Source organism: Bombina bombina, chromosome 3, assembly GCF_027579735.1.
Source record: "Bombina bombina isolate aBomBom1 chromosome 3, aBomBom1.pri, whole genome shotgun sequence".
Lineage (NCBI taxonomy): Eukaryota > Metazoa > Chordata > Amphibia > Anura > Bombinatoridae > Bombina > Bombina bombina.
In genome coordinates this window covers 1,207,920,592-1,207,945,367 of record NC_069501.1, presented here as the reverse complement: position 1 = coordinate 1,207,945,367, position 24,776 = coordinate 1,207,920,592, and the positions used below count along the sequence as shown (strand labels likewise).

The window sequence follows — 24,776 nt, the reverse complement described above, 5'->3', positions numbered from 1 at the left end:
ACTCACTGCTCCCCTACATGTTTACTCACTGCTCAGTTGCATGTTACTGCTTGCTCCACTCACTGCTAACCCTGCATGTTTACTCACTGCTCAGTTGCATGTTACTGCTTGCTCCACTCACTGCTAACCCTGCATGTTTACTCACTGCTTGCTCTACTCACTGCTCCCCTACATGTTTACTCACTGCTTAGTTGCATGTTACTGCTTGCTCTACTCACTGCTCCCCTACATGTTTACTCACTGCTCAGTTGTATGTTACTGCTTGCTCTACTCACTGCTCACCTGGACGTTTACTCAATGCTCAGTTGCATGTTACTGCTTGCTCCACTCACTGCTAACCCTGCATGTTTACTCACTGCTCAGTTGCATGTTACTGCTTGCTCTACTCACTGCTCCCCTACATGTTTACTCACTGCTCAGTTGCATGTTACTGCTTGCTCTACTCACTGGTCCCCTACATGTTTACTCACTGCTCAGTTGCATGTTACTGCTTGCTCTACTCACTGCTCCCCTACATGTTTACTCACTGCTTAGTTGCATGTTACTGCTTGCTCTACTCACTGCTACCCTACATGTTTACTTACTGCTCAGTTGCATGTTACTGCTTGCTCTACTCACTGCTCCCCTACATGTTTACTTACTGCTCAGTTGCATGTTACTGCTTGCTTTACTCACTGCTCCCCTACATTTTAACTCACTGCTCAGTTGCATGTTACTGCTTGCTCCACTCACTGCTAACCTTGCATGTTTACTCACTGCTTGCTCTACTCACTGCTCCCCTACATGTTTACTCACTGCTCATTTGCATGTTACTGCTTGCTCCACTCACTGCTCCCCTACATGTTTACTCACTGCTCAGTTGCATGTTACTGCTTGCTCTACTCACTGCTCTCCTACATGTTAACTCACTGCTCAGTTGTATGTTACTGCTTGCTCCACTCACTGCTAACCCTTGCTCCATTCACTGCTAACCCTGCATGTTTACTCAGTGCTACCCTACATGTTTACTCACTACCCCCTGAATGTTAACTAACTGCTTACTTTACATGATCTCTATATGCTTATCCACCTCTCTCAAGAGATACAGGAAGTGTGGGACCAGGGCAGTCATGGTTTAGAAAGACTACAATTCACAGCAATCCCTAGGATTTATTTTTTTTGCAGTAGTAACAGGTCAGTACTTATAACCCCTGTTTTTACAACTAATACTTCCTGTAGCTGAATTTCCCACTCTAGCTGAAAAAAAGAAATGAACAATGACAAGCTTTGGCACAGTGAATACTGCTGGATGTGGGAGGGCTACATCAAGTATATCCAATTGCTGGTGTAGCATATGCATAGTGTTACGCAGCTTTTACATTAAATATAGCAAATAAAAATGGCATCATAAGTGTTACTATCAACCTTCTATCCCTGCCTGCCTGCACTGAACCAATAGAGTTGCTCACAATATTGATTACAGTAGAGGCAGAGGGAGAAAATAATTGCATAATTTAATAAAAATTACTATGGACAATCCTTCAATGCTCTCATAGATTTGTTTCACTTTTATTTGCCTAAACATATTAATAAACTATATCGCATTAAAACAAATATTATGATAAAAAAATAAGTGGACAAAATTATTTTTTATATTTGTGGAGTATTTTAAATAGTGGGGCAGAGCCATTGCTGTCAATATGAAAAAGCATCCACTGCTAAATAAAAAGCAGAGGTCAAATGATAAAACATTAGAAATACCAAGAATGTACAGATTTGACAATAAAGAGTTATAAGGTTATAAAAAAGGGTTACAATGAAATAGACAATCAAACTATAGTGTAGGCATGTCCGGTTACAATGTTTAAGAAGTATTGATTTTATTTACCATATTGTGCTTAACTAAAATACACAATAAAGATATTAAGGCATAGATAGAATATTTTATTAATATTTCTGATAGTGAAACTTTTATGGAAGCTTCAGTTTAATACTGTATTCGTTTCTTGTATCTAGTCTCCATAAAAGTCCAGGTGATTTAGTACCATTTAACAGCTTCACAAAGGGTCTTCTCTAGAGAATATTGTAGCTATACTTCATTGCAAGTGATGATTGAGAGACGCTGTCCATGGTGCTGAAGAAATGATTTATATTTTTCGTTACAGCAGGCTCTGGATATTCATTAAACATCTGCAATGTAGACCCTGTTGTGGGATATTGCTTACCTACAAATTTATACACTGAAACACCACTAAATCATGACCTTTTGAGAACGTATGATTAGAATAACCCCCACCCCAATGTGTATGAACTGCATCAGGACAATATAATACAGAGCAGTACCAAGATCGCTTATACGACATACTCCCTAAGGATTAAACGCTGCAATAATACAAAATGAAAGCAATTTGCAGAACAGCATTCAATTGACTAGAAAATTACCACTTTTGGTAAAAGCATAGAAGGTCTATTTTAAGGATTTTACTTTTTATTCTGACAGCAAAACTATGCAAACTAATGTCAGTTAAATATATTTGTTCATATTTTTTAGGATTGCTAAATGTTGCATTATATATTTAGTCATATCATGTAGCTAACCCAATATCAATGACATTCTATATAATTCTCAGATCCTTATTAAAAAAAAAATGAAATGACTTTGCAAAGCTATAATATGAGAACTGTTTGAACTGCTGATGACAGCACCAGAGTCAATGCTGACATTTCTCTAACTTTAACTATAGTCATCACTTCTATTAGGCTTCAGTCTCTTTGCAAATATCTAATTACTAACTTTCTATTTCTGATATAAGCGATCAATGATCTCAAAAGCCACATAAACCTGGGCGAAGAAAAATGGCTAACTGATTTGTCATAGTCTATATCATTACAAAAAATATATAATAAAAAAAAGGATGTTAAAGGGACAGTCTATACCAGAATTTTTATTGTTTAAAAAAATAGATAATCCCTTTAATACTCATTCCCCAGTTTTGCATACCCAACACAGTTATATTAATACACTTTTTACCTCTGTGATTATCTTGTATCTAAGCCTCTGCAAACTTCCCCCTTATTTAAGTGCTTTTGACAGACTTGCATTTTAGCCAATCAGTGCAGGCTCCTTGGTAACTCCATGTGCGTGAGCACAAGGTTATCTATATGGCACACATGAACTAACACCCTCTAGTGGTAAAAAACGGTCAAAATGCATTCAGATAAGAGGCGGCCTTCAAGGTCTAAGAAATTAGCATATGAGCCTACCTAGGTTTAGCTTTCAACTAAGAATACCATAGAGAACAAAGCAAAATTGTTGATAAAAGTAAATTGGAGAGTTGTTTAAAATGACATGCCCTATCTGAATCAGGAAAGTTTATTTTTTACTAGACTGTCCCTTTAAGCTGATATATTATCTTGGTATGGCAGCCACAGGATTAAAGAACAATCATTTAGGCCTAGTGCGGTATAAAGATATTACTTTTACTATTGTGCATCAACATCTGCATGTTGATCCTTTATCAAAATGTACAAAATCCGTTTATATGCACACTTTCTGAGGCAGCAACTCCTACTGAGCATGTGCAAGAATTCTGAGAATATACCTATATGCCTTTTGTGATTGGCCACGTGGTGCAGAAAGAAGGAAAATTTAACTAATTTGAAATCTGTCATAAAAAAAAAATCTACCTCATTTGAAATTCAAACTAAGTGCTTTCACATTGTGTTTAATGGACTTTTAACTTGCTGTTTGTAATCCTAGAACAATGAGGGCACTAATAGCACTATCTGTGTATTTATTAAAAGTATAGGGCACAGTAAAGAAGTTTCAGTCACATTAATAACAAATTGCGTACCATTCATAGGGGGATATTTATTAAAGCGTCAACTGATAATACGCTGGAATCCTGTGTCTCGTATTTGATGCGAGATTGATCCGCCGTAGTTAACAAAGTGTCAAGATCATCAAATGTTGAAATGTGTGATGAAATATACGCTCCCGCAATCTCAATCTGAGATTGATGCTTGAGTCATAACAGATGTTTCGAATTCACATTCGACTCTATTTGACCCTTTTCCCAATATCAAACATTTAATAGGTACGCTCGCGTTTATTCCGAAGCAGCGTACCTAGTTTTCAATCCGCCACCCTTGAGGCCGTGGATGCCATAGAAATCAATGGGAGTCTGAAAACACAGAAAGCTTATGTTCGATGCTGCAAGAGAATGAAGTATATTACATAATAAAAGTAAATTAGAAACTCTATTAAAATTGTATACCCTTTCTAAATCAAACAATATTATTGCTTCACATTTTGTGCACTGGTAGATATAGGGATAAAAATGAAAAATACATTATTACTTATGGATTATGTTACAACTTTGTCTCTAATTACAAAGCAAGGACAATATTATTTCTCAAATTTTTTTGCAAAGTTCTGACCCAAACTTGTCGCACTAATAGATATAGAGATAAATACACAACATAATATAGCTAACTTCCTTTTTATTTTTTTTGGAAAAATCTATTTGCACCATGTTTAAGCCATGTAAATACAAGTCCCACTCTCCACTTAACACCAAATTTGATGCAACACTTTTCACACTAATTATGGACGCAAACTCCTAAACAACCACACACTAGTTAATTTTTCAACTACATTTGATTGGTATATGCATAATCACATGATTTATAACATCAGCCAATCTGATTCAAATATACATTTTAAACTATCACTAACGAATCAAATTGCTCGATACTTATGTCATTGCTCACTCATCATAAGTGCCATTTGTTACATTGTGTATTATACTTTGAAAGTATGTATATGTGATATATGTTAAAGATAAACATTGATGCTGACATTAGGACACACAATGTAATATTTTAGACAATGATTTTAAAATTCAAATTGATGTTTGATTTAATATAATCTTAAACTGATAGCTCAAAGTGTTAGCCCACCTAACATTAAACTGTCATGATTCAGATACAGCAGAATTTAAAATCACCTCTTTACTGTCATGCTATTTTCAATGTATTTCTTCCTTCTCTTGAATGTATCTTTCAGTAAGAAATGTCATCTTATATGTCAGCCCATTTTATAACACCTGTGTAGGGGTGGTTTTTCAAACAAGATTGCAATCAGAAGGGGTTACACAGGAACAGAGAGAAAGCTGACCCAGCTCTTAAAATATCCATTGATTGTAAATAAATACATATGATACCCTGATTACATGTTATATTTGCAATTATTCCTGCTCAGAATAATAAATGTACACTATATACATATAGTGGTATAAATCAACACAGAGATATGAAAGACAACATTGTTTAGAACAAAAAAAGGAATTTAGGGCCATGTACCATGTAAGTATGTTTGCAAAAGATTTCTGACATAACACACATATATATATACATACAAGTATGTGCTAAGATATATGTACAAATTCTAGCATTAATAATTATTTATAAAAAAAACATGAGATAAAATCATATCATGACATTAATTAATTTATGTGAAAGTATCATATAACAAATAAATATAAAAATAACTTTCTATGAGATATTGTTTGTTGAGGTATAAATCTAGCTATTTCTTGGACATTAACAGATGAAAGATTAGCTTTAGAGAAAAGTGCTTGTTCATGGATAGATGAAATGGTATAAATAAAGTTTGGAAAAAAAACAGAATAACCCGCAACATCGATGACTGTTAGTTAACATGCTCATCGTGCCGTACTTGACGCACATGTTTTTGACGTTTTTTTTTATAAATAAGGGCATTGTATGTGGATCCGCAGCAGCGAAGACTGGCGAGCGTATTGACTGCGGCGAATGCACCGAGATTGACGCTTTGATAAATATCCCCCTTAGCATGAGACTGAGCACAAAATAATGCACCCTGCTGTATTGATTGTGCTACACTTGTCATCTAGTTCTTAAAGGGATACTTAATCCAAATTTGTTCTTTTCATGATTTAGATAGAGCATACCATTTTAAGCAACTTTCTAATGTACTCCTATTATAAATTCTTCTTTGTTCTCTTGCTATCTTTATTTAAAAAGCAGGGATGTAAAGCTTAAGAGCCGGACAATTTTACACTTGTTTATTGGTTGGCTGTATGTAGTCAGCAATAAGAAAGCACTATCCAGGGTGCTGTACCTAAAATGGGCTGGCTTCTAAGCTTTACATTCCTGTAAAGAAAAATTGATAATAGGAGTAAATTAGAAAGTTGCTTATAATTACATGCTCTATCTGAATCATGAAAGAAAAAAATTTGGGTTTAGTATTCCTTTAAACTGTTCATATTAGTATAGTAACATTAATAAATACAATATTTAAAAATACTGGGGGGGGGGGGGGGGTTGCAATTGCCCCTTAAATCATATTCATTCCTTTTTGCAGTAAAATTTTTTCACATTTACTTTTCCATATAAACACTAATAAAATAGCTTTACATTAATTATAAAACCATTTGTAATGTAGCTGTTTTTATGTGGAAAAACACAGAGGCAAGTTAAAAATCTAGTCTAACTTTGATGAATTACAGTCGCTACTGTAGCAGAGGTTTTTTTTTCTAATTTATTCCGGCAATAATTTGATTTAGAGTCTTAAGTGATTTTCCATTACACATTTTTTTAACACTTTAATTAGGAATTGTAATGTTGTTTTTTATCACGTTTCAGAGCAACTGATACTACATTTCAATGACTGAAGACAAACTAATAACGTTTAGTTATACATTTGTTTTTAAAAAATATTAGATTGACTCGAAATGTGTTACTTTTTATAATTTTTCATTTATGTTCAAACTGAATAAGACATTGCAAACAAACTCTTCAACCAAAAGCTGCACTACAACACAACATGACCCAACAGTTTTAGTTCCAAATGAGCACATATTGTGGATACACAGCTTATCTACATATCACTATATTATAAAATTATTATGGTAGATATTTTATGCAGGGCATACAAACTAGCCATCTTGTATGCCTGGTGATAACGGCAGCCTCTAGCTACTTAATCAATTCCAACTCTCCTGTTGTATGGAGCCTCTCTTGATTTGTACAGTGCTCTATGGCCAGGGTAACCCATTGGGCTGTGGTGATGGCAGGCCCCCACACTTCTGGAGTTCTATTGACGTCCAGGCAAACACCACACAGTTGAACTGATATGGGGCTCAACATCTGGAAAAGAGGAAAGCCCCTTAGGGTACGCAGCCTTGGCTCAGCCAGCATAACCTCTCCATTCCACTCAGCACTGCAATCATGGAAAGAGCAAACCACTTTTTTTTTCTACAACAGTTAAACTTCTTTATTTGTCACCATGCCTGTCTCAGATCCAGAGCAGACACTCCCCCCTCTCCTGAATATGAAAAGACCTATTACAAAATAAGGAGCAAGCAGGAATCTGTAGACATCAGTATACATCTAATATTTTAGGCTTGGTTAGGAGTCTGAAAGTAAGTGATATCCTACCTACACAAAATGTGCATTTTAAAGTGAATAAAACAGAATAATGTAATAAACTCAATACAATTTGAGGTTTATTCTCTTTAGACATTTATTTTGCATTTTGCATATCAGTGTAGTTATGAGTATGATTTAAAAAAAAAGAAAAACTGCGAAATTTGTATTACTTACTGTGTAAAATAGATCTCATATGTGTGGGCAAGCATGCTGAACAGAGGCATTCCTTCAAAATTTTTGACATATCCTTGCAGTTCTCAAGATATTCAAAAAGCCTTTTACATCTGCGTAATTTCCAGTTTTGTCTCAAAATTTCAAGGTTTTATCACAGGAACTGCTGTGAAAGATCAGTCAGCTGATCGCTCACTTTCCCAGAGAGCTTCACTGAATCTAGCCCAGTTGGAACAAATATACTAAAAGCCATGACCGCCCTCCCAAGTTGTATCTGCCGTTATATTAGTCTATGGTGTAAATTTATAAAAGAATGGAGGAAAAAAATAAGCTTTAGTGAATCTGCTTCATCAAGCAGTATATAAATTGTTAAAGCTGGGACCACACACCAAAATAGTTATTCAATACCTGACATCAAATATTTTGAAAACCATGGAGTTCAAATTTGCTGAGTAGTTTATTCACATGTGGTTGACACGTCAGTCAGTTTTCCAACTAAAGCTATTCTAATTGATCATAAAACCAAAAGTTTTATAGCCCATGAAGTATGACACTGTACAGTGGCACAGTGGAAAAAAGTTATATAACTTAGGCTTTGAACCACACGTAAACCTTTTTTAAAGCCCATTTCATTGAAAACGTGTAAAAGATGAATTATTCTACAAAATATAACAGGGTTGGTTAATTGTATTTGGTCGCTTGGAGTTAAAGTTAACTCCAGTAGGATTTTAGTTATGCTTACATGAAACTAAAGACTTGATATTAAAGTTAATGGCAGCAAGAGGGGATGTATTTGGAAAAGCCTTGGCATAGTGGGTGTTTGTTGTAAAGGGTCCTGGTTACTAAGAGATCAATGGATGTTAAGTCCAAGCACATTCACGTTGTGTTTTACAGTGCTTGCTCCTACATTATTGAACTCCTAAACAGGATTGTGCCTATGTGAACGTGAGTTAAAAAATGTTGTAACCATGTTTGGACTTATATAAAAAGATATACGTAAGTCTATGTAATAGAAACCCGTAGTCTCCATCTTGTTTTTAATATCACTCCAAATAAACATAAATATTGTTACAAACAATTCTTGTAAAATATTAAAAGCAACAATATAGCCCTAGAGATTAAACAATCAATTCCAGTATGCCCATCATACCAACACACACAAATCTCATTTAGATGGCTTTGCTGTGGTTAGGATGTAATTGGATTATAATTGGTTAATATCCCAGATAAAAATTTGTATTTTACTTCCACAGTAAACAAAGGGGTTAATTACTGTAACATTAAGTGGTGTGAAAATGCTATTGTATCTACACACAAAACCTTTCCGGGAGCTTTCTCTGTTGAAAAATTTTCATAGCTGCAGGATTTTAACTCACAAATCCATTTTGCATTGTGATCACTGGAGAAACTAGATGATTAATTCGAGCAGAAAGTAAAATTCCATTCCCAATCGCCAATAGATTGTAATTTCCCTCTATGGTGATCTAGGGTCAGCAATGCAAAAATTACACTCATAATTTGTGTTTCAAAATGTCCCTTTATGTCTTCTCTTATACTTTCAAACATTGTTGTGTGTTTGAAATAATTTAAAATTGGTATAAAAATAAAGAGGTTGAACACTAAATCCAAGAATCAACTTAATTTAGACGTTTAGCTGTTTCCTATTATAGATACAGACTTGTAGTAGAAAAACTGAAAAATGGTTTATGACTTCAATATGATTACTCCCTATATACTAAAAGAGGTAAGAAACTGCAAGAGGACTTTTGTTAAATGGTTTTAAAAGCAATGTAATGATCCCTAAAGATTTACTGTCAGGATTATAGCAAAGATGGTGCGCTATGCAGCACTCATTAACCCTTTGGATGCTGTGAGGGCTGCAAAAACTATGCAAAATACATGCATAAAATCTGGCACTATGCAAGAAACCTATTGTCAGAAGGAAGATGACAATATAGGGTCCGATTTATCAATGACTGGCAGACATGATATGCTACAGCGCATCATGTCTGCCAGACATCGCTAAATGCTGACAGCATACGCTGTCGGAATTTAACATTGCACAAGCAGTTCTGGTGAACTGCTTGTGCAATGCCGCCCCCTGCAGATTCGCGGCCAAACAGCCCCTAGCAGGGGATGGCAATCAACCTGATCATATGCGATTGGGCGGATTGATGTCCGCAGTCTTTCGGTGGATTGATGTCCTACTTCATAACTCCTGTTTCCGGCGAGCCTGAAAGCTTGCGCGGAAACAGGGGTATTTGGCTCCATTCGGGCCATGATAAATCAGCCCCCATGTCAGTTCATGTTGTTTTTTGATAATGTACCTTTTAATTTTCAGAAATTGTCATGTTCTTGTTGCCACTGATAGATGCCAAGTAGGAGACAGGTGTTGTATAATTCTATAATACATCCAGTGTTCCACTGATAAGTGCTTTATAATTTATTCCTATGGCCAAATATACATTTGAATACAATATTCACACTTTTGAATCAAATTAATGTTTCCATGACAGGTGCTTTTCATGGCAAGCATTCATAAAATGACACATACAACTACATCAATTAGCAGGGTTTTTTTTTACCAGAAAACATCAGAAAAAGCTAGAAAATATATCCTGCAAGCTGTACATCGCAAAATATAGACATATTGCTGCTTCAAATTAACTTTGAATTACATTAGTGATTAAAAAGGTTTAAAAAATGTTCTTAATTTAGCCTTTTTTAAACATCAGCAAAAGCAAATAATTAGCGCACCAGTCCCTAGGGATGTTAATGATACAATTATTCTTTATGCAAAGCTGACAAAGTAGATTGCATTGGTGTGCTTGAGGCAGGAAACGAAACCTTAACTTTTCTAACATAATTTGCTTTTATAGGGATCCAAAAGTCATAGTTTTTCATTAGTGCACATAAAAGAGGGAATTCAACAATGTATATTACACTTTTTGTTTTTTTCAAAATTTTTACTTTGTGTACAGAGGGGGGAAAAACAAGAACATTTTTTCCTTGTGAGGTATTCCAACAAAACAGAGAGGATTATGGTTATGAAGGGTTAACTTTTTTTCTCTGTTTGCTAATTATTTTGTTTTTTCTAAAGAGTATTTCCTTGTGTTTATCCTTCAAAGAAAAGACCTACTGTCATAAATAGTTTCTACGTTTTATTTGAGCAAAGTTTATTACATACATCCAGAGACCTAGTGCCTCAAGTCAGTAAGATGTCAACACAGAGTGACAAATACAGTGTCCCTATCAAGACGCTAACCTTAGGTCAGTTATAGTTGAAACACTAGGAATTTGTTACAGGATGACCAAAATATTCCTCATGATAGCACAATGGGATTGCTTATAAGGGTATGTGTATTGTATATACGTAACTAAAATTATGTTATCCCATAACTTCAGCCAGGGCTTGGAATTTGGGTTAATGGCCTACCATACAAAGAGGTGGCTACCTTTCTTGCCCACTATGAAAGGGGCCTGGTCAGAAACCTGATCGCAGGAAAAAATGTATTCAATTGTAATTTAAGCAGAATAATATTGTCATTCTACATGGGAGGCTGCGGACAACATCTCCTTGTAACAGAAGTTATTCTGGTAAAGTTATAGGTTCTGTAATATTTCTCCTTTTTATTTGTTTTAAAAATATTTTCAATTTGTGAATATCTGTTTTTGTTAATAATTTTTTAATGTAAATTCACTTTGACTCTTTTAGGTTTTTTTGCCTTTTCTAATATTTGAACCATGTTACTGAAGATACTAATAATAAATATATTATGTTTTTAGATAGATTTTTGTCAAATTATGTTTTGGGATTTTTAATCTGTTAGTCTGGGTTTTTCCTTAGGACTGCCCATATAATAATTTTAAGGTGGGTGACAGCAGATACTTTAGTGTAGGTTGCAATAAAGCAGAGTTTGGGTATTTTTCTGGGTCTAGTACAGACAAGAGAGTATTTGTTATTCCTTGAATCCACTAAACTAAGTAACAGTGGCTAGACTTTGAAAAACTGGTTAAGGTGGAAAGGGTCTGTTAACCTATTCAGGGACAAACTTGTGACTGTTTCAGGGTTGGTTTGAACCCTGTACGTTACAATCAGCCAATAAAAAATCAGTCGGGACAGCTACCATTTTGTAATTATACATTATTTTTTCTGCAGTCTTGCAATAAATTAACATATTAGGTGTCTGAAAATTTGTTTTGAATATGCATTGACATCTTGTTTGCTCCAATTGTTTGCCTTATTTAGAGGAGTCAATCCTTACTTGCTAATGGAATAGACACAGTTTGTTACTGTCATTTTGTTAGCAAAATATGCATTGGGCTAGATTCATAGACGCTCAGGCCTATTCAGGTGAGATCATGTTCAAAATCATTAGAGGGACATTAACACTGAATATATGATAGATAGAATGATGCATTCAAATAAATGATTCATCTGAAAAAAACATGTATATGTATTTTTTTAAGTTTCATTAGTTGTTTAAATAGGTGACAAAATAAGTGTAAGGGTTTTAGCGCCTATAAAAAAAAATGGGAGCAGCCATGTTGTAACTTAGGTTACTTTCTCTGCTGTGGCCAAATAGGGACAGTTATAAATAGGTTACAAGAGTGTGCAGCCAATGGCTGTGTGGGATATATGAGTGTTCTGCACTTCCATTTCTAATAGGAGCTCAAATGCTCAAAAATTAAAAATGGAATTACAGGAAAAAGGGGACAAAAATAAATAAATAAAAGTGTATTGTAGAGTATATATATATATATATATATATATATATATATATATATATATATATATATATATATATATATAGTGGGGCAAAAAAAGTATTTAGTCAGCCACCAATTGTGCAAGTTCTCCCACTTAAGAAGATGAGAGAGGCCTGTAATTTTCATCATAGGTATACCTCAACTATGAGAGACAAAATGTGGAAACAAATCCAGACAATCACATTGTCTGATTTGGAAAGAATTTATTTGCAAATTATGGTGGAAAATAAGTATTTGGTCAATATCAAAAGTTCATCTCAATACTTTGTTATCTATCTTTTGTTGGCAATGACAGAGGTCAAACATTTTCTGTAAGTCTTCACAAGGTTGTCACACACTGTTGCTGGTATGTTGGCCCATTCTTGCATGCAGATCTCCTCTAGAGCAGTGATGTTTTGGGGCTGTCGCAGGGCAACACAGACTTTCAACTCCCTCTAAAGGTTTTCTATGGGGTTGAGATCTGGAGACTGGCTAGGCTACTCCAGGACCTTGAAATGCTTCTTACGAAGCCACTCCTTCGTTGCTCAGGTGGTGTGTTTGGGATCATTGTCATGCTGAAAGACCCAGCCACGTTTAATCTTCAATGCCCTTACTGATGGAAGGAGGTTTGCCCTCAAAATCTCACGATACATGGCCCCCATTCATTCTTTCATGTACACGGATCAGTCGTCCCTGTTCCCTTTGCAGAGAAACAGCCCCAAAGCATGATGTTGCCACCCCCATGCTTCACAGTAGGTATGGTGTTCTTTGGTTGAAACTCAGCATTCTCTCTCCACCAAACACGACGAGTTGTGTTTCTACCAAACAGTTCTACTTTGGTTTCATCTGAACATATGACATTCTCCCAATCCGCTTCTGGATCATCCAAATGCTCTCTAGCATACTTCAGACGGGCCCGGACATGTACTGGCTTAAGCAGGGGGAAACGTCTGGCACTGCAGGATCTGAGTCCCTGGCAGCGTTAGTGTGTTACTGATGGTAGCCTTTGTTACGTTGGTCCCAGCTCTCTGCAGGTCATTCACTAGGTCCCTCCCGTGTGGTTCTGGGATGTTTGCTCACTGTTCTTGTGATCATTTTGACCCCACAGGGTGAGATCTTGCATGGAGCCCCAGATCGAGGGAGATTATCAGTGGTTATCTAAAAGAAACACCCTCTAGTGGTGAAAAACTGTTAAAATGCATTCTGAAAAGAGGTGGCCTTCAAGGTCTAAGAAATTAGCATATGAACCTCCTAGGTTAAGCTTTCAACTAAGAATACAAAGAGTACAAAGCAAAAATTGGTGATAAAAGTAAATTGGAAAATTGTTTTAAAATTACATGCCCTATCTGAATCATGAAAGTTTATTTTGGCCTAGACTGTCCCTTTAACTGTATTTTCCTGTTATAAGTGGCAAGTAATATGAGTTGGAAAGATCGCTTGGCAGGGATGAGAATGACAAGATGTCAAAAATTAGAATTGCAGATTACATAAAATAACATTAACTTGCTTTTTCTTACACACAGGGATACTCGAAGGAACGTGGGAAAATGCACAATTTTTTTTACACAAATCCAAGAGGTATTTAAAGTGATTGTAAACTTTCGTATTTAACTGTAAAGTGTATACAATTATTCATCAAAAACAGGGGCACTTTATTTTATGAAATTTTATTTGTAAAATATTTACCATCTAGTAATAGTAAACATTGCGCCGTTCCTCCGCCTGCATCTCACAAGCTGGATGCCATGTGGGGCACACAACAATTGGATGAAGCCGGATTTGTCATCACACAGCTAGAAGAAGTATGAGATGTGGGTGGTGGTGAACGGTATAAAATGTTTACCATCAGTAGATGGGCGAGATTACATATATGGCGCAGGCATCAGTTCAAGCGCTAAAACCCGCGCTGCCCGTAATTTCACCTCGCACATCTGGGTATCCAATAAACCCTGCCGGCAGTTCATAAAGTGCCGTAAGTTGGATAAACTAGCGATGTCCAGAAAATGACCGGTAAATACAAATTTCTGGAGTCGTCAGTGACTTACGGCACTTTAGAAATTGCCGGCACCCTAAGAAAATAAAAAAAAAGTTAAATCTCCAGTAAAAGTCTAACCTGCCAACCAAAAATAAACCCGACACGTAAAACCCCTATATCCGCCATCAAACACACATCGGAACTAATAATAAAAGTATTAACCTCTAAACCGAACAACCCCCCACAACACAATATGCCTAATTTAAACTATTAACCCCTAATCCGCAATTCACCCACATCGCGATCTACCTAATAAAAGTATTAACCTCTAAATCCGCCAACCCCAACATCGCAAACTACCTATTAAAAACTATTAACCCCTAATCCGCCATTAACCGACAATGCAATAAACCTAATAAAACTATTAACCCCCCTAATCCGCTATTAACACGCAACGCAATAAACCTATTAAAACTACTAATCCCTAACCCTCCAAAACCCACAACGCAAATAACTAATCACTAAGCCCCCTAACCTAACACCCCCTAAATTAACCCCATTACATATATTTAAAATAATACTAAATTACAATTAAAATAAAAAACCTAACATTACTTTAAAAATACAAAATAAACTAAGTTTAAATTAAGCTAAAATTACAGAAAATAAAAAAGTCTAACATTACATAAAATAATAAACAAAATTATCAAAAATAAAGAAATATACCTAATCCCTATGAAAATAAAAAGCACCCCCCAAAATTAAAACACCCCTCTAATCTAATACTAAACTACCAATAGCCCTTAAATGGGCCTTTTGTAGAGCATTGCCCTAAGTTAAACTGCTCTTTTTCTTAAAAAATACTAAGTCCCCCCTCTAACAGTAAAACACCTCACCCACCAAACCCCCAAAATAAAAATCCTAAACTACCCATTGCCCCTAAAGGGCATTTGTTATGGGCATTGCCTTAAAAGGGCATTCAGCTCTTTTTCAATTGCCCAAAAATCCCTAAATGCCCCTTTAGGGGCAATGGGTAGTTTATGATTTTTTAGTGTTAGGTTTTTTATTTTGGGGGTTTGGTGGGTGGGGGGGGGTTTACTGTTAGAGGGGGGACTTAGTATTTTTTAGTATAAGATTTAGTATTATTTAGTATAATCTTATTTTTCTTTGTACATTTATTTATTCATTAATTATTATACATCATTGTTCCCTTTTACTTTTAACTCCCCCCCAAGTTTGCAACATGTGCCCATTTATATTTATATGGATATTGTATACGTATATACCCTACGGTTCCTAGGGGTTTCTCTTGGTGTCCCCTTTCTGTGCCTGATGTATTTGTATTTATATTTATATTTATTTATTTTTATAATTTGATTTGTATTTATATATTCGGATATATTCAGATTCCCCTTGATGATTGATTTTTGAAATTTGAGTGTTATTGGAGATGCATACCTATATATTCTATAGCATATGGTCATTTATCCTAATACTATTAAAATTCTCCTATACACACAAATGTCAAATGACAGGCTAAATAATAGATCTTTGAGTGCAGCAGTCTTTTTGTATTAAATTCCATTCTTGTATTGTGCTTAGTGGGCATTCCAATTCAATTTTGTTTTTTACCAATTACAATGCTGATATTCCTTTTTAAAACACCTTCGGCTAGATTACGAGTTTTGCGGTGAGGTGAAAAAGCAGCATTAACAGGTCCTAACGCTGCTTTTTCACTACCGCTGCTATTACGAGTCTTGCAGGTTTAGGGGGCCCGCACACTTCTTTGGCCTTACTGCAAACCGGCTTACGTAAACCCTTTTTTCTATGGACTTCCATAGCGCGGTATTACAAGTCTTTCCTGGGAGGCCAAAAAGTGAGCGGTACACCCTTATACCGACAAGATCCGTAATGCATTTTAAAGTCAGTAGTTATGAGTTTTACGCTACAACGCTGTAGCATAAAACTCATAACTAAAGTGCTAAAAAGTACTCTAACACCCATAAACTACCTATTAACCCCCTAAACCAAGGCCCTCCCGCCATCGCAAACTACTATAATACATTTTTTAATCCCTAATCTGCCGCTCCGGACATCGCCCGCCACTAGAATAAACATATTAACCCTCTAAACCGCCACACTCCCGCCTCACAAACACTAGTTAAATAATATTAACCCCCTAATCTTCCGCCCCCCTAACATCGCCGCCACCTACATTGTATTTATTAACCCCTAATCTGCTGCCCCCAACATCGCCGACACCTGCATTATATTTATTAACCCCTAATCTGCTGCCCCCAATGTCGCGCAACCCTACCTACACTTATTAACCCCTAATCTGCCGCCCCCAATGTCGCCGCCACTATATTAAATTTATTAACCCCTAAACCTAAGTCTAACCCTAACACCCCCTAACTTAAATATAATTTAAATAAATCTAAATAAATTCCTATCATTAAAGGGACACTGAACCCAAAAATTTATTTCATGATTCAGATAGAGCATGCAATTTTAAGCAACTTTCTAATTTAATCCTATTATCAATGTGTCTTCGTTCTCTTGCTATCTTTATATAAAAAAGATGGTATCTAAGCTTTTTTCTCTGGTTCAGTACTCTGGACAGCAGTTTTTGATGGTGGATGAATTTATCCACCAATCAGCAAGGACAACCTAGGTTGTTCACCAAAAATGGTCCGGCATCTAAACTTGCATTCTTGAATTTCAAATAAAGATACCAAGAGAATAAAGAACATTTGATAATAGGAGTAAATTAGAAAGTTGCTTAAAATTTCATGCTCTATCTGAATCACAAAAGAAAAATTTGGGTTCAGTGTCCCTTTAACTAAATTATTCCTATTTAAAACTAAATACTTACCTATAAAATAAACCCTAAGCTAGCTACAATATAACTAATAGTTACATTGTATCTTTTTATTTTACAGGCAAGTTTGTATTTACTTTAACTAGGTAGAATAGTTATTAAATAGTTATTAACTATTTTAATAACTACCTAGCTAAAATAAATACAAATTTACCTGTAAAATAAACCTAACCTAAGTTACACTGACACCTAACACTACACTACAATTAAATAAATTACCTACATTAAATACAATTAAATAAATTAAATTAGCTAAATCACAAAAAAACAAACAAACACTAAATTACAGAAAATAAAAGCAAATGACAGATCTTTAAACTTATTACACCTAATCTAATAGCCCTATCAAAATAAAAAAGTCCCCCCCCAAAATAAAAAAAAACCTAGCCTAAACTAACATACCAATAGCCTTAAAAGGGCCTTTTGTGGGGCATTGCCCCCAAGAAATCAGCTCTTTTTCTGTAAAAAAAATACAAAACACCCCCCCAAACAGTTAAAACCTACCACCCACACAACCAACCCCCCAAATAAAATACTAACTAAAAAAACCTAAGCTCCCCCATTTCCCTGAAAAGGGCATTTGGGATGGGCATTGCCCTTAAAAGGGCATTTAGCTCTATTGCAGGCCCAAAGCCCCTAACCTAAAAAATAAACCCACCAATACACCTTTTAAAAAAATCCTAACACTAACCCCCAGGAGAGGTCTTCATCCAAGTGGACAAGATGTCCTCAACGAAAGTCAGCAGAAGTGGTCCTCCATTCGGGCAGAAGTCTTCATCCAGACGGCATCTTCTACCTTCATCCTTCCGGCGCGGGAGTGGGTCCATATTCAATACATCCGACGCGGAGTATCCTCTTCCAACAAGTCTTCTTGCTGAATGAATATCTCTTTAAGTGACGTCAACCAAGATGGCGTCCCTTAGATTCCGATTTGGCTGATAGAATTCTATCAGCCAATCGGCATTAAGGTAGAAAAGATCCTTTTGGCTGATTGGATCAGCCAATAGGATGAAGATAGAAGATGCCGTATGGATGAAGACTTCTGCCTGTCTGGAGGACCACTTCTGCCCTTCTGGAGGACCACTTCTGCCGGCCTTCGTTGAGGACATCGGCTACATCTTCAAGACATCCGGCGCGGAGCATCCTCTTCAAACGACGTCTTCTTCCGAATGAATAATCACTTTAAGTGACGTCCCCCTTAGATTCGATTGGCTGATAGAATTCTATCAGCCCAATCGGAATTAAGGTAGAAAAAAAAATCCTATTGGCTGATTGGATCAGCCAATAGGATGAACTTCAAATCCTATTGGCTGATCCAAGATCAAAACCAACAATAGGATTGAGCTTGCTTTTAGGGCTGATTGGAACAGCCAATAGAATGCCCAGCTCAATCCTATTGGCTGATTGCATCAGCCAATAGGTTTTTTTACCTTAATTACGATTGGCTGATAGAATTCTATCAGCCAATCGGAATCTAAGGGACGCCATCTTGGATGAGTCACTTAAAGTGATATTCATTCGGAAGAAAGACGTCGTTTGAAGAGGATGCTCTGCGCCCTGATGTCTTGAAGATGGAAGGGCGCTCCGCGTCAGAAAGATGAAGATAGAAGATGCCATTGGATGAGACTTCTGCCGTCTGGAGGACCCACTTCTGCCCACCTGGAGGACCACTTACTGCTGGCTTTGTTGAGGACATCTTGCCGCTTGGATGAGACTTCTCCCGGTAATTGAATCTTCGGGGTTTAGTGTTAGGATTGTTTTAAGGGTTTATTGGGTGGGTTTATTTTTTAGATTAGGGCTTTGGGCCTGCAATAGAGCTAAAAACCTGATAATACCAGCGCTGTAGGTAAGTGAGCGGTGAGAAAAAATTGCTATTTAGCACCGCACAGCTCCTAACGCAAAACTCGTAATCTGGCGTATGTAAGGTGATAGCACCCTAGGTTATGATTATGGTTTTCGCTGAAACATGTCAACCAGCAGGTGCTAAGCCCTCCTATGCACTCTGTAACTGCTTATCTGTGATGGTGCCAGTTTAACCAGATCTTTTTTAGAGATTTTTAATTCCTAATAAAGAATTTCATTTTTACTAGAGAGAGACTATTCCACCTTTCTTCGAGCTACTCATTACTAGTCATTTTAGTATCTTCTCCCTCTGGGGATTCTCAGCACGGGCGAAAGATAGTCCTCACACCCTGTTTTCCAGTTTCGTTCTCATCAGTGTGATGTCACACCTCGCTCAAGCTGAGCGCTGGATTCAGAAGTCCACACAGAAATGCACGATTGGAGTTTGGCAATGGTTGTCTGCTGAGTAAGCTCTCAGCCTGTACACTGTACAGATTCTTCGGCTACTCCCGGATTCTTATAATGGATGGCTGCTATCTCACAGCACATCAGACAAAGTGCTCTAACCACATGAATATAATGAACGTGTATTTTGGAGTAAGGGGGGAGTGTACTCTGTAAGTCCCGGACACCCAAACAGGTTGATTTTGTTGTTACTGACATTTCAGAAAAAACATAGTATTTATGTGGGATACTTCTTTCCTTTTATTAATACTCCAATTATCTCTAACACCCAACCCAAGTCTTCGTAACACCCACCCGCAGCATACACTCATCATACATCTTCCAATACTATATTTCATACTAAGCTTTATACACAACTTACAACCCAGATTTTCAGCAATCTGCCTGCTGGGTACAACACACACCCCTTTCTCTTCACTTACAAGCTTACCCACAAAACACTTCATCCTATAGCAAAAACCCTTTGCAATCACTTTATAATCCACATTCAGTAAAGATTTAGGCTTCCAATTTTTTTTCAAATCCTTTCACCTTTCTTATATAGAAAAAATATTTTACACTCTCTGTTAGCCCAAACACAAACCTCAAGTAAATATTCTCCAATCAAATCCCAAAAAAGCACAGTACAATCATCAGGCAAGCCTTCTCTTCCATTTCGCCACATTTATCTTTATTAGCTAAAGGACCACACCACACAGTGTGCCCTAAAGACCTCTTTGCACTTATAAAATCTGATTGCAACCAACATTCTTGCAATCAAAATTATTACACATATTTTTTAAAGAAAATCAAATACAAAAGCCCTTTCTAGCTGCAGTGTGAAGGCTACACTCATTAATATAATTCATACTTATACTCATATAGACAATATATACAAAAACAATGCATTTGTTCATCAAATAATAAGACTAAACAGAAGTAAAATTGCCACAAAACATACCCCGGTGTCAGACCCAGAAAGAATTCTTACCTTACATAGAGTGATCGCTTTTGGTTGGTTCTAAGCGATCCAGATTCCAGAACTCATACTGTGATTCATCATCTGCTCACGTAGATCATGGATTTTTGCTTCAAATCGAGCGTACTCTACAGCAGAGAAAGAAAAAGAAACAAAGCCATGTTAAACTCCACCCATTTGTTCAGTACAATATCATCTTATTGAAAACAAAGTTGCAGCATATTACTGTCACTGAAAATAAAGAAACAAATCAATAAAGATTTGAGGCAAAGATCAAGTTAGTTTTTAGATTAATTTAGTCAAACTGATTGCTGGAAGGGCAAATGTTTAATAATCTGGTTCTCCATAGATAAAATGTACCCTTAAAACATAAATAGCCCTGCAAATGACAGTCACATCAGCAGGATTTTATTTGTTATTTTTTTTACTTTTATGAAGCTGAGAATTTTTTTTTTCATTCAGTATTTTTTTAATACAATAATTTAAACATTACAAATTATTATATTTGCAACAAATAGACCAGATAATGAGCCTTGACTTGTTAGATATGAGAAACGATAATGGATAATTTTATTTTTTTCGCTTTGCAGTTGGCTCAATATTTACACAAGAAACTTAGGTATAAAAAAAAAGTGCAATGTATGATTGCAAAAGATAAACAAAATCAATATCAATAAAACGTAAGTATAAACAAAAACATGTTACGTATCATCATTTATAATATCAGACTGTCTAAAATTCCAGGGTTTTAGTTTGGAAATAGGTGTTTACCCTTTAACGACCAACGTCCTACCCTGATACGACGCTGGTCGTTATGCCCTTTAAGGACCAGTGACGTACCCTGTACATCGCTGCTGTCCTGGGCTTCTCTCTGCCACAATCTCACTCAAAAATATGGAGACTCCGCTATTCTCTGCATGACCCCACGAGTGGGGCACTGCAGAAATAGATTCGCAAAGTTAACGATGCAGAGGGAGCACTCTGTGGCCCTCTCTGCATCGGACTGCGGTGGTGCCCGATCTGTTGGTGGGTAGGAGCATATAGAGGGAGGGGGTGGGCGGCCCATCGCTGAAGAAGGCAGAAAGGAGGGTTGGGAGTTGGTGGGACCACCTCAATCACGCTACCAGAGTATAGGGAAAAAAAAATGCTTGGAAGTGAGGGGGAAGGGAGGGGAGTAGGGAAGAAGTGCAATAAGGAGGATCCTATGTGGGATCCATTGTGGGAAAGGGATCTGGGAGGGGGAGGGGGTAATAAGGGGGGCAGCTACACTGCAAAAAAATGGTTAATGTTTTTTTTGTTTTTGTTTTTTATTGCATAAATTGAGGCAAACTGGGTACTGGCAGACAGCTGCCAGTACCTAAAGATGACGGCAAATAAGTAGAGGGGGAGGGTTAGAGAGCTGTTTGTGGGGTGGATCAGAGAGGTTGGGGGTAAAATGGCATCCTACACGGCATATAAATAAAAATAAATAAATATATTTTTTTAAATAAATGCAGCTTTTATTTTAGTACTGGCAGACTTTATGCCAGTACTTAAGATGGGTGGTGACAATTGTGGGGTGGGGGAGGAAGAGAAGCTGTTTGATAGGGGTACAGAGAGGGATCAGGGGGAGGGATGTGTCAGGTGGGAGGCTTGATCTCTACACTAAATCTAAAATTAACCCTACAAGCTACCTAATTACGCCTTCACTGCTGGGCATAACACAAAGTGTGGTGGCGCAGCGGCATTTAGCGGCCATTTAACTTACAAAAGCAATGCCAAAGCCATCTATGTCTGCTATTTCTGAACACAAGGGGATTCCAGAGAAGAATTTACAACCCATTTGTGCCATGATTGCACAAGCTGTTTGTAAATAATTTCAGTGAGAAAACCTAAAATTGTGAAAAAGTTAACGATTTTGTTTTATTTGATCCCATTTGGCAGTGAAATGGTGGCATGAAATATACCCAAAATGGGCCTAAATCAATACTTTGGGTCATCTACTAAAAAAACTATATAGTTTATATAGGTAAATATATAAAAAAAAGGCTCTATTTATGTTTAAATGTAGTGATGACAAAAATGCGAAAAATTGCTCTAGTCTTTTGGGGAAGTTTTTGTCTGAAGAGACCGGTCTTAAGGGGTTAAGAATACAAATATATGCACCTTTATTTCATAGTTAACCAGGGACTAGAAGGGTGTTTAACCTGAAGTTAAGTTTAATATATAGAGATAGAAATCATTCTTGGTGGATGACAAAAAAATATCTAAATTTATTTGTAAGGCTGTATGTTGGTAGGTAGTTAGGAGCGTTTATTAGGTCTGTCTATGAAGGGTGGGGAAAGATTGTTGAATGCTGTCCAGTAAACCATGATATAATAGTTTAGCCTGCCTAGCTTATAGTACTGATAACTCTCTAGAGCAGTGTTTCTCAACTCCAGTCCTCAGAACAATTGTTATTGTTTAAAAAGATAGATAATCCCTTTATTACCCATTCCCCAGTTTTGCATAACCAGCACAGTTATAATAATATACTTTTTAGTCTGTGATTATCTTGTAATCTAAGCCTCTACAGACTGCCCCCTTATCTCAGTTCTTTTGACAGACTTGATTTAGCCAATCAGTGCTGATTCTTAAATAACTCCTACATGAGTAAGCACAATTTTATTCTATATGACACACATGAACTATCAGTGTCTAATGTGAAAAGCTTGTCACAATGCACTGGGATAAGAGGCGGTTCAACGGCTTAGAAATTCAGTTTATGAGCCCTACCCTAGGTTTAGCTTTCAACCAAGGATACCAAAGGGAACAAAGCTAAATTTTATTATAAGTAAATTGGAAATTTGTTTTAAAATTGCATGCCTTATCTGAATCATGAAAGTTTTCATTTTGACTAGACTGTCCCATTAACCAACAGCTCTCTAGGACGCACTAACCCAGACTTCTGTAACTTCAATTGTGCTCAAGCAACTGTGTTTACTTTCAAATTGTAATATGAGCGCAATTTAACTGAATGCACGATGAACATGAAAACCCGATATTGCTTGCGCGCAAACGTTTGCATTCCAATTGTAATCTGACCAAACATGTTTATGTAAATAGAATCATCTTAAAAAATATCTAAATATTTTACATACAGGGGCATATTTAGAAGGTGCGAGCAGATGATGATCCGATATTGCGGATCATGTCCGCTGCACATCGATAAATGCTGACAGTATACGCAGTTCTTGTGAATGTTGCCCCCTGCAGATTTGCAGACAATCGGCCACTAGCAGGGTGTGTCAATCAACCCAATCGGGTTGATTTCCGGCGATGTCTGTCCGCCTCCTCAGAGCAAGTGGACAGGTTATGGAGCAGCGGTCTTTAGACCGCTACTTCATAACTTGTGTTTCCGGCAAGCCTGAAGGCTTGCCAGAAACACAGGGCATCAAGCTCCGTTCAGAGCTTGATAATTCGGCCCCACAGTCTGTACAGTTTGTTGCACCAAGTTATTCAATTATAGAATCTATATATTAAGGGCCAGATTACGATTATGGTACCAATTAATGCTTCCAGTTGAGTGTTAATTGCATTGGAAGTAAGATTTTTGCGCTCGTCGGATTGCACTTGTTTTACGAGTTGAAATGAAACTGTTTTTGTTTTCGGTGCTAACCCGATGAGTGCAAAAATCCAACGTTAGAGTATCGCATGCGCGTTCTCGACATGAAAATAAGTATATTTTACATTCCAATGTTCTGCACATTGCAGAATATGTTCTATTTATTCATAAATACATATCTTTACATATATCTAATGGTATTTTGGTACAGTATATATCTATACATGATTATTTATAGGTAAAGATATATATATACAGATATATATAGGAATATCTATTTAAAATACTTAGAACAATTCCGCTATGTGCAGAACATTATAATGTGAAACATTTACAGTAAATACATAGTTAAAACCTTTATTAAATATGAATATTGCATAAATATGATTTTACATGTTTTTATCTACTTAACAATTGCATATATATATATATTTATATAGAAAACTTCAAGGAAAGAAGAGGCACTCACAGGACTTAATGAACAATATTTTTATTATATTTCCCCGTGAGGACCAACAAGGTTTCGGTCCTCACAGGGACCTTTGTCAAGAACTGTTTCGTAATCAATATACATAGAATGTGAGTGCCTCTTCTTTCCTTGAAGTTTCTACTATCTACTATAGAGAGCACCCAGACAATTCACCAGTAAAGTGAGGTGCTTGGAACCCAGAACTATATATATAGATGTCTACTGTTAAAG

The 24,776-nt window shown here is 36.5% G+C and overlaps 1 protein-coding gene across 1 annotated transcript in view; it reads right to left on the bottom strand.

The window, feature by feature from the left end:
• Positions 1–24,776, bottom strand: part of DLG2 (discs large MAGUK scaffold protein 2) — a 2,066,337-nt gene that overhangs the window by 513,568 nt on the left and 1,527,993 nt on the right. The window contains 2 exon segments of the mRNA XM_053708663.1: positions 20,506–20,549; positions 20,551–20,621. Coding sequence (XP_053564638.1) covers positions 20,506–20,549; positions 20,551–20,621 — 115 coding nt within the window.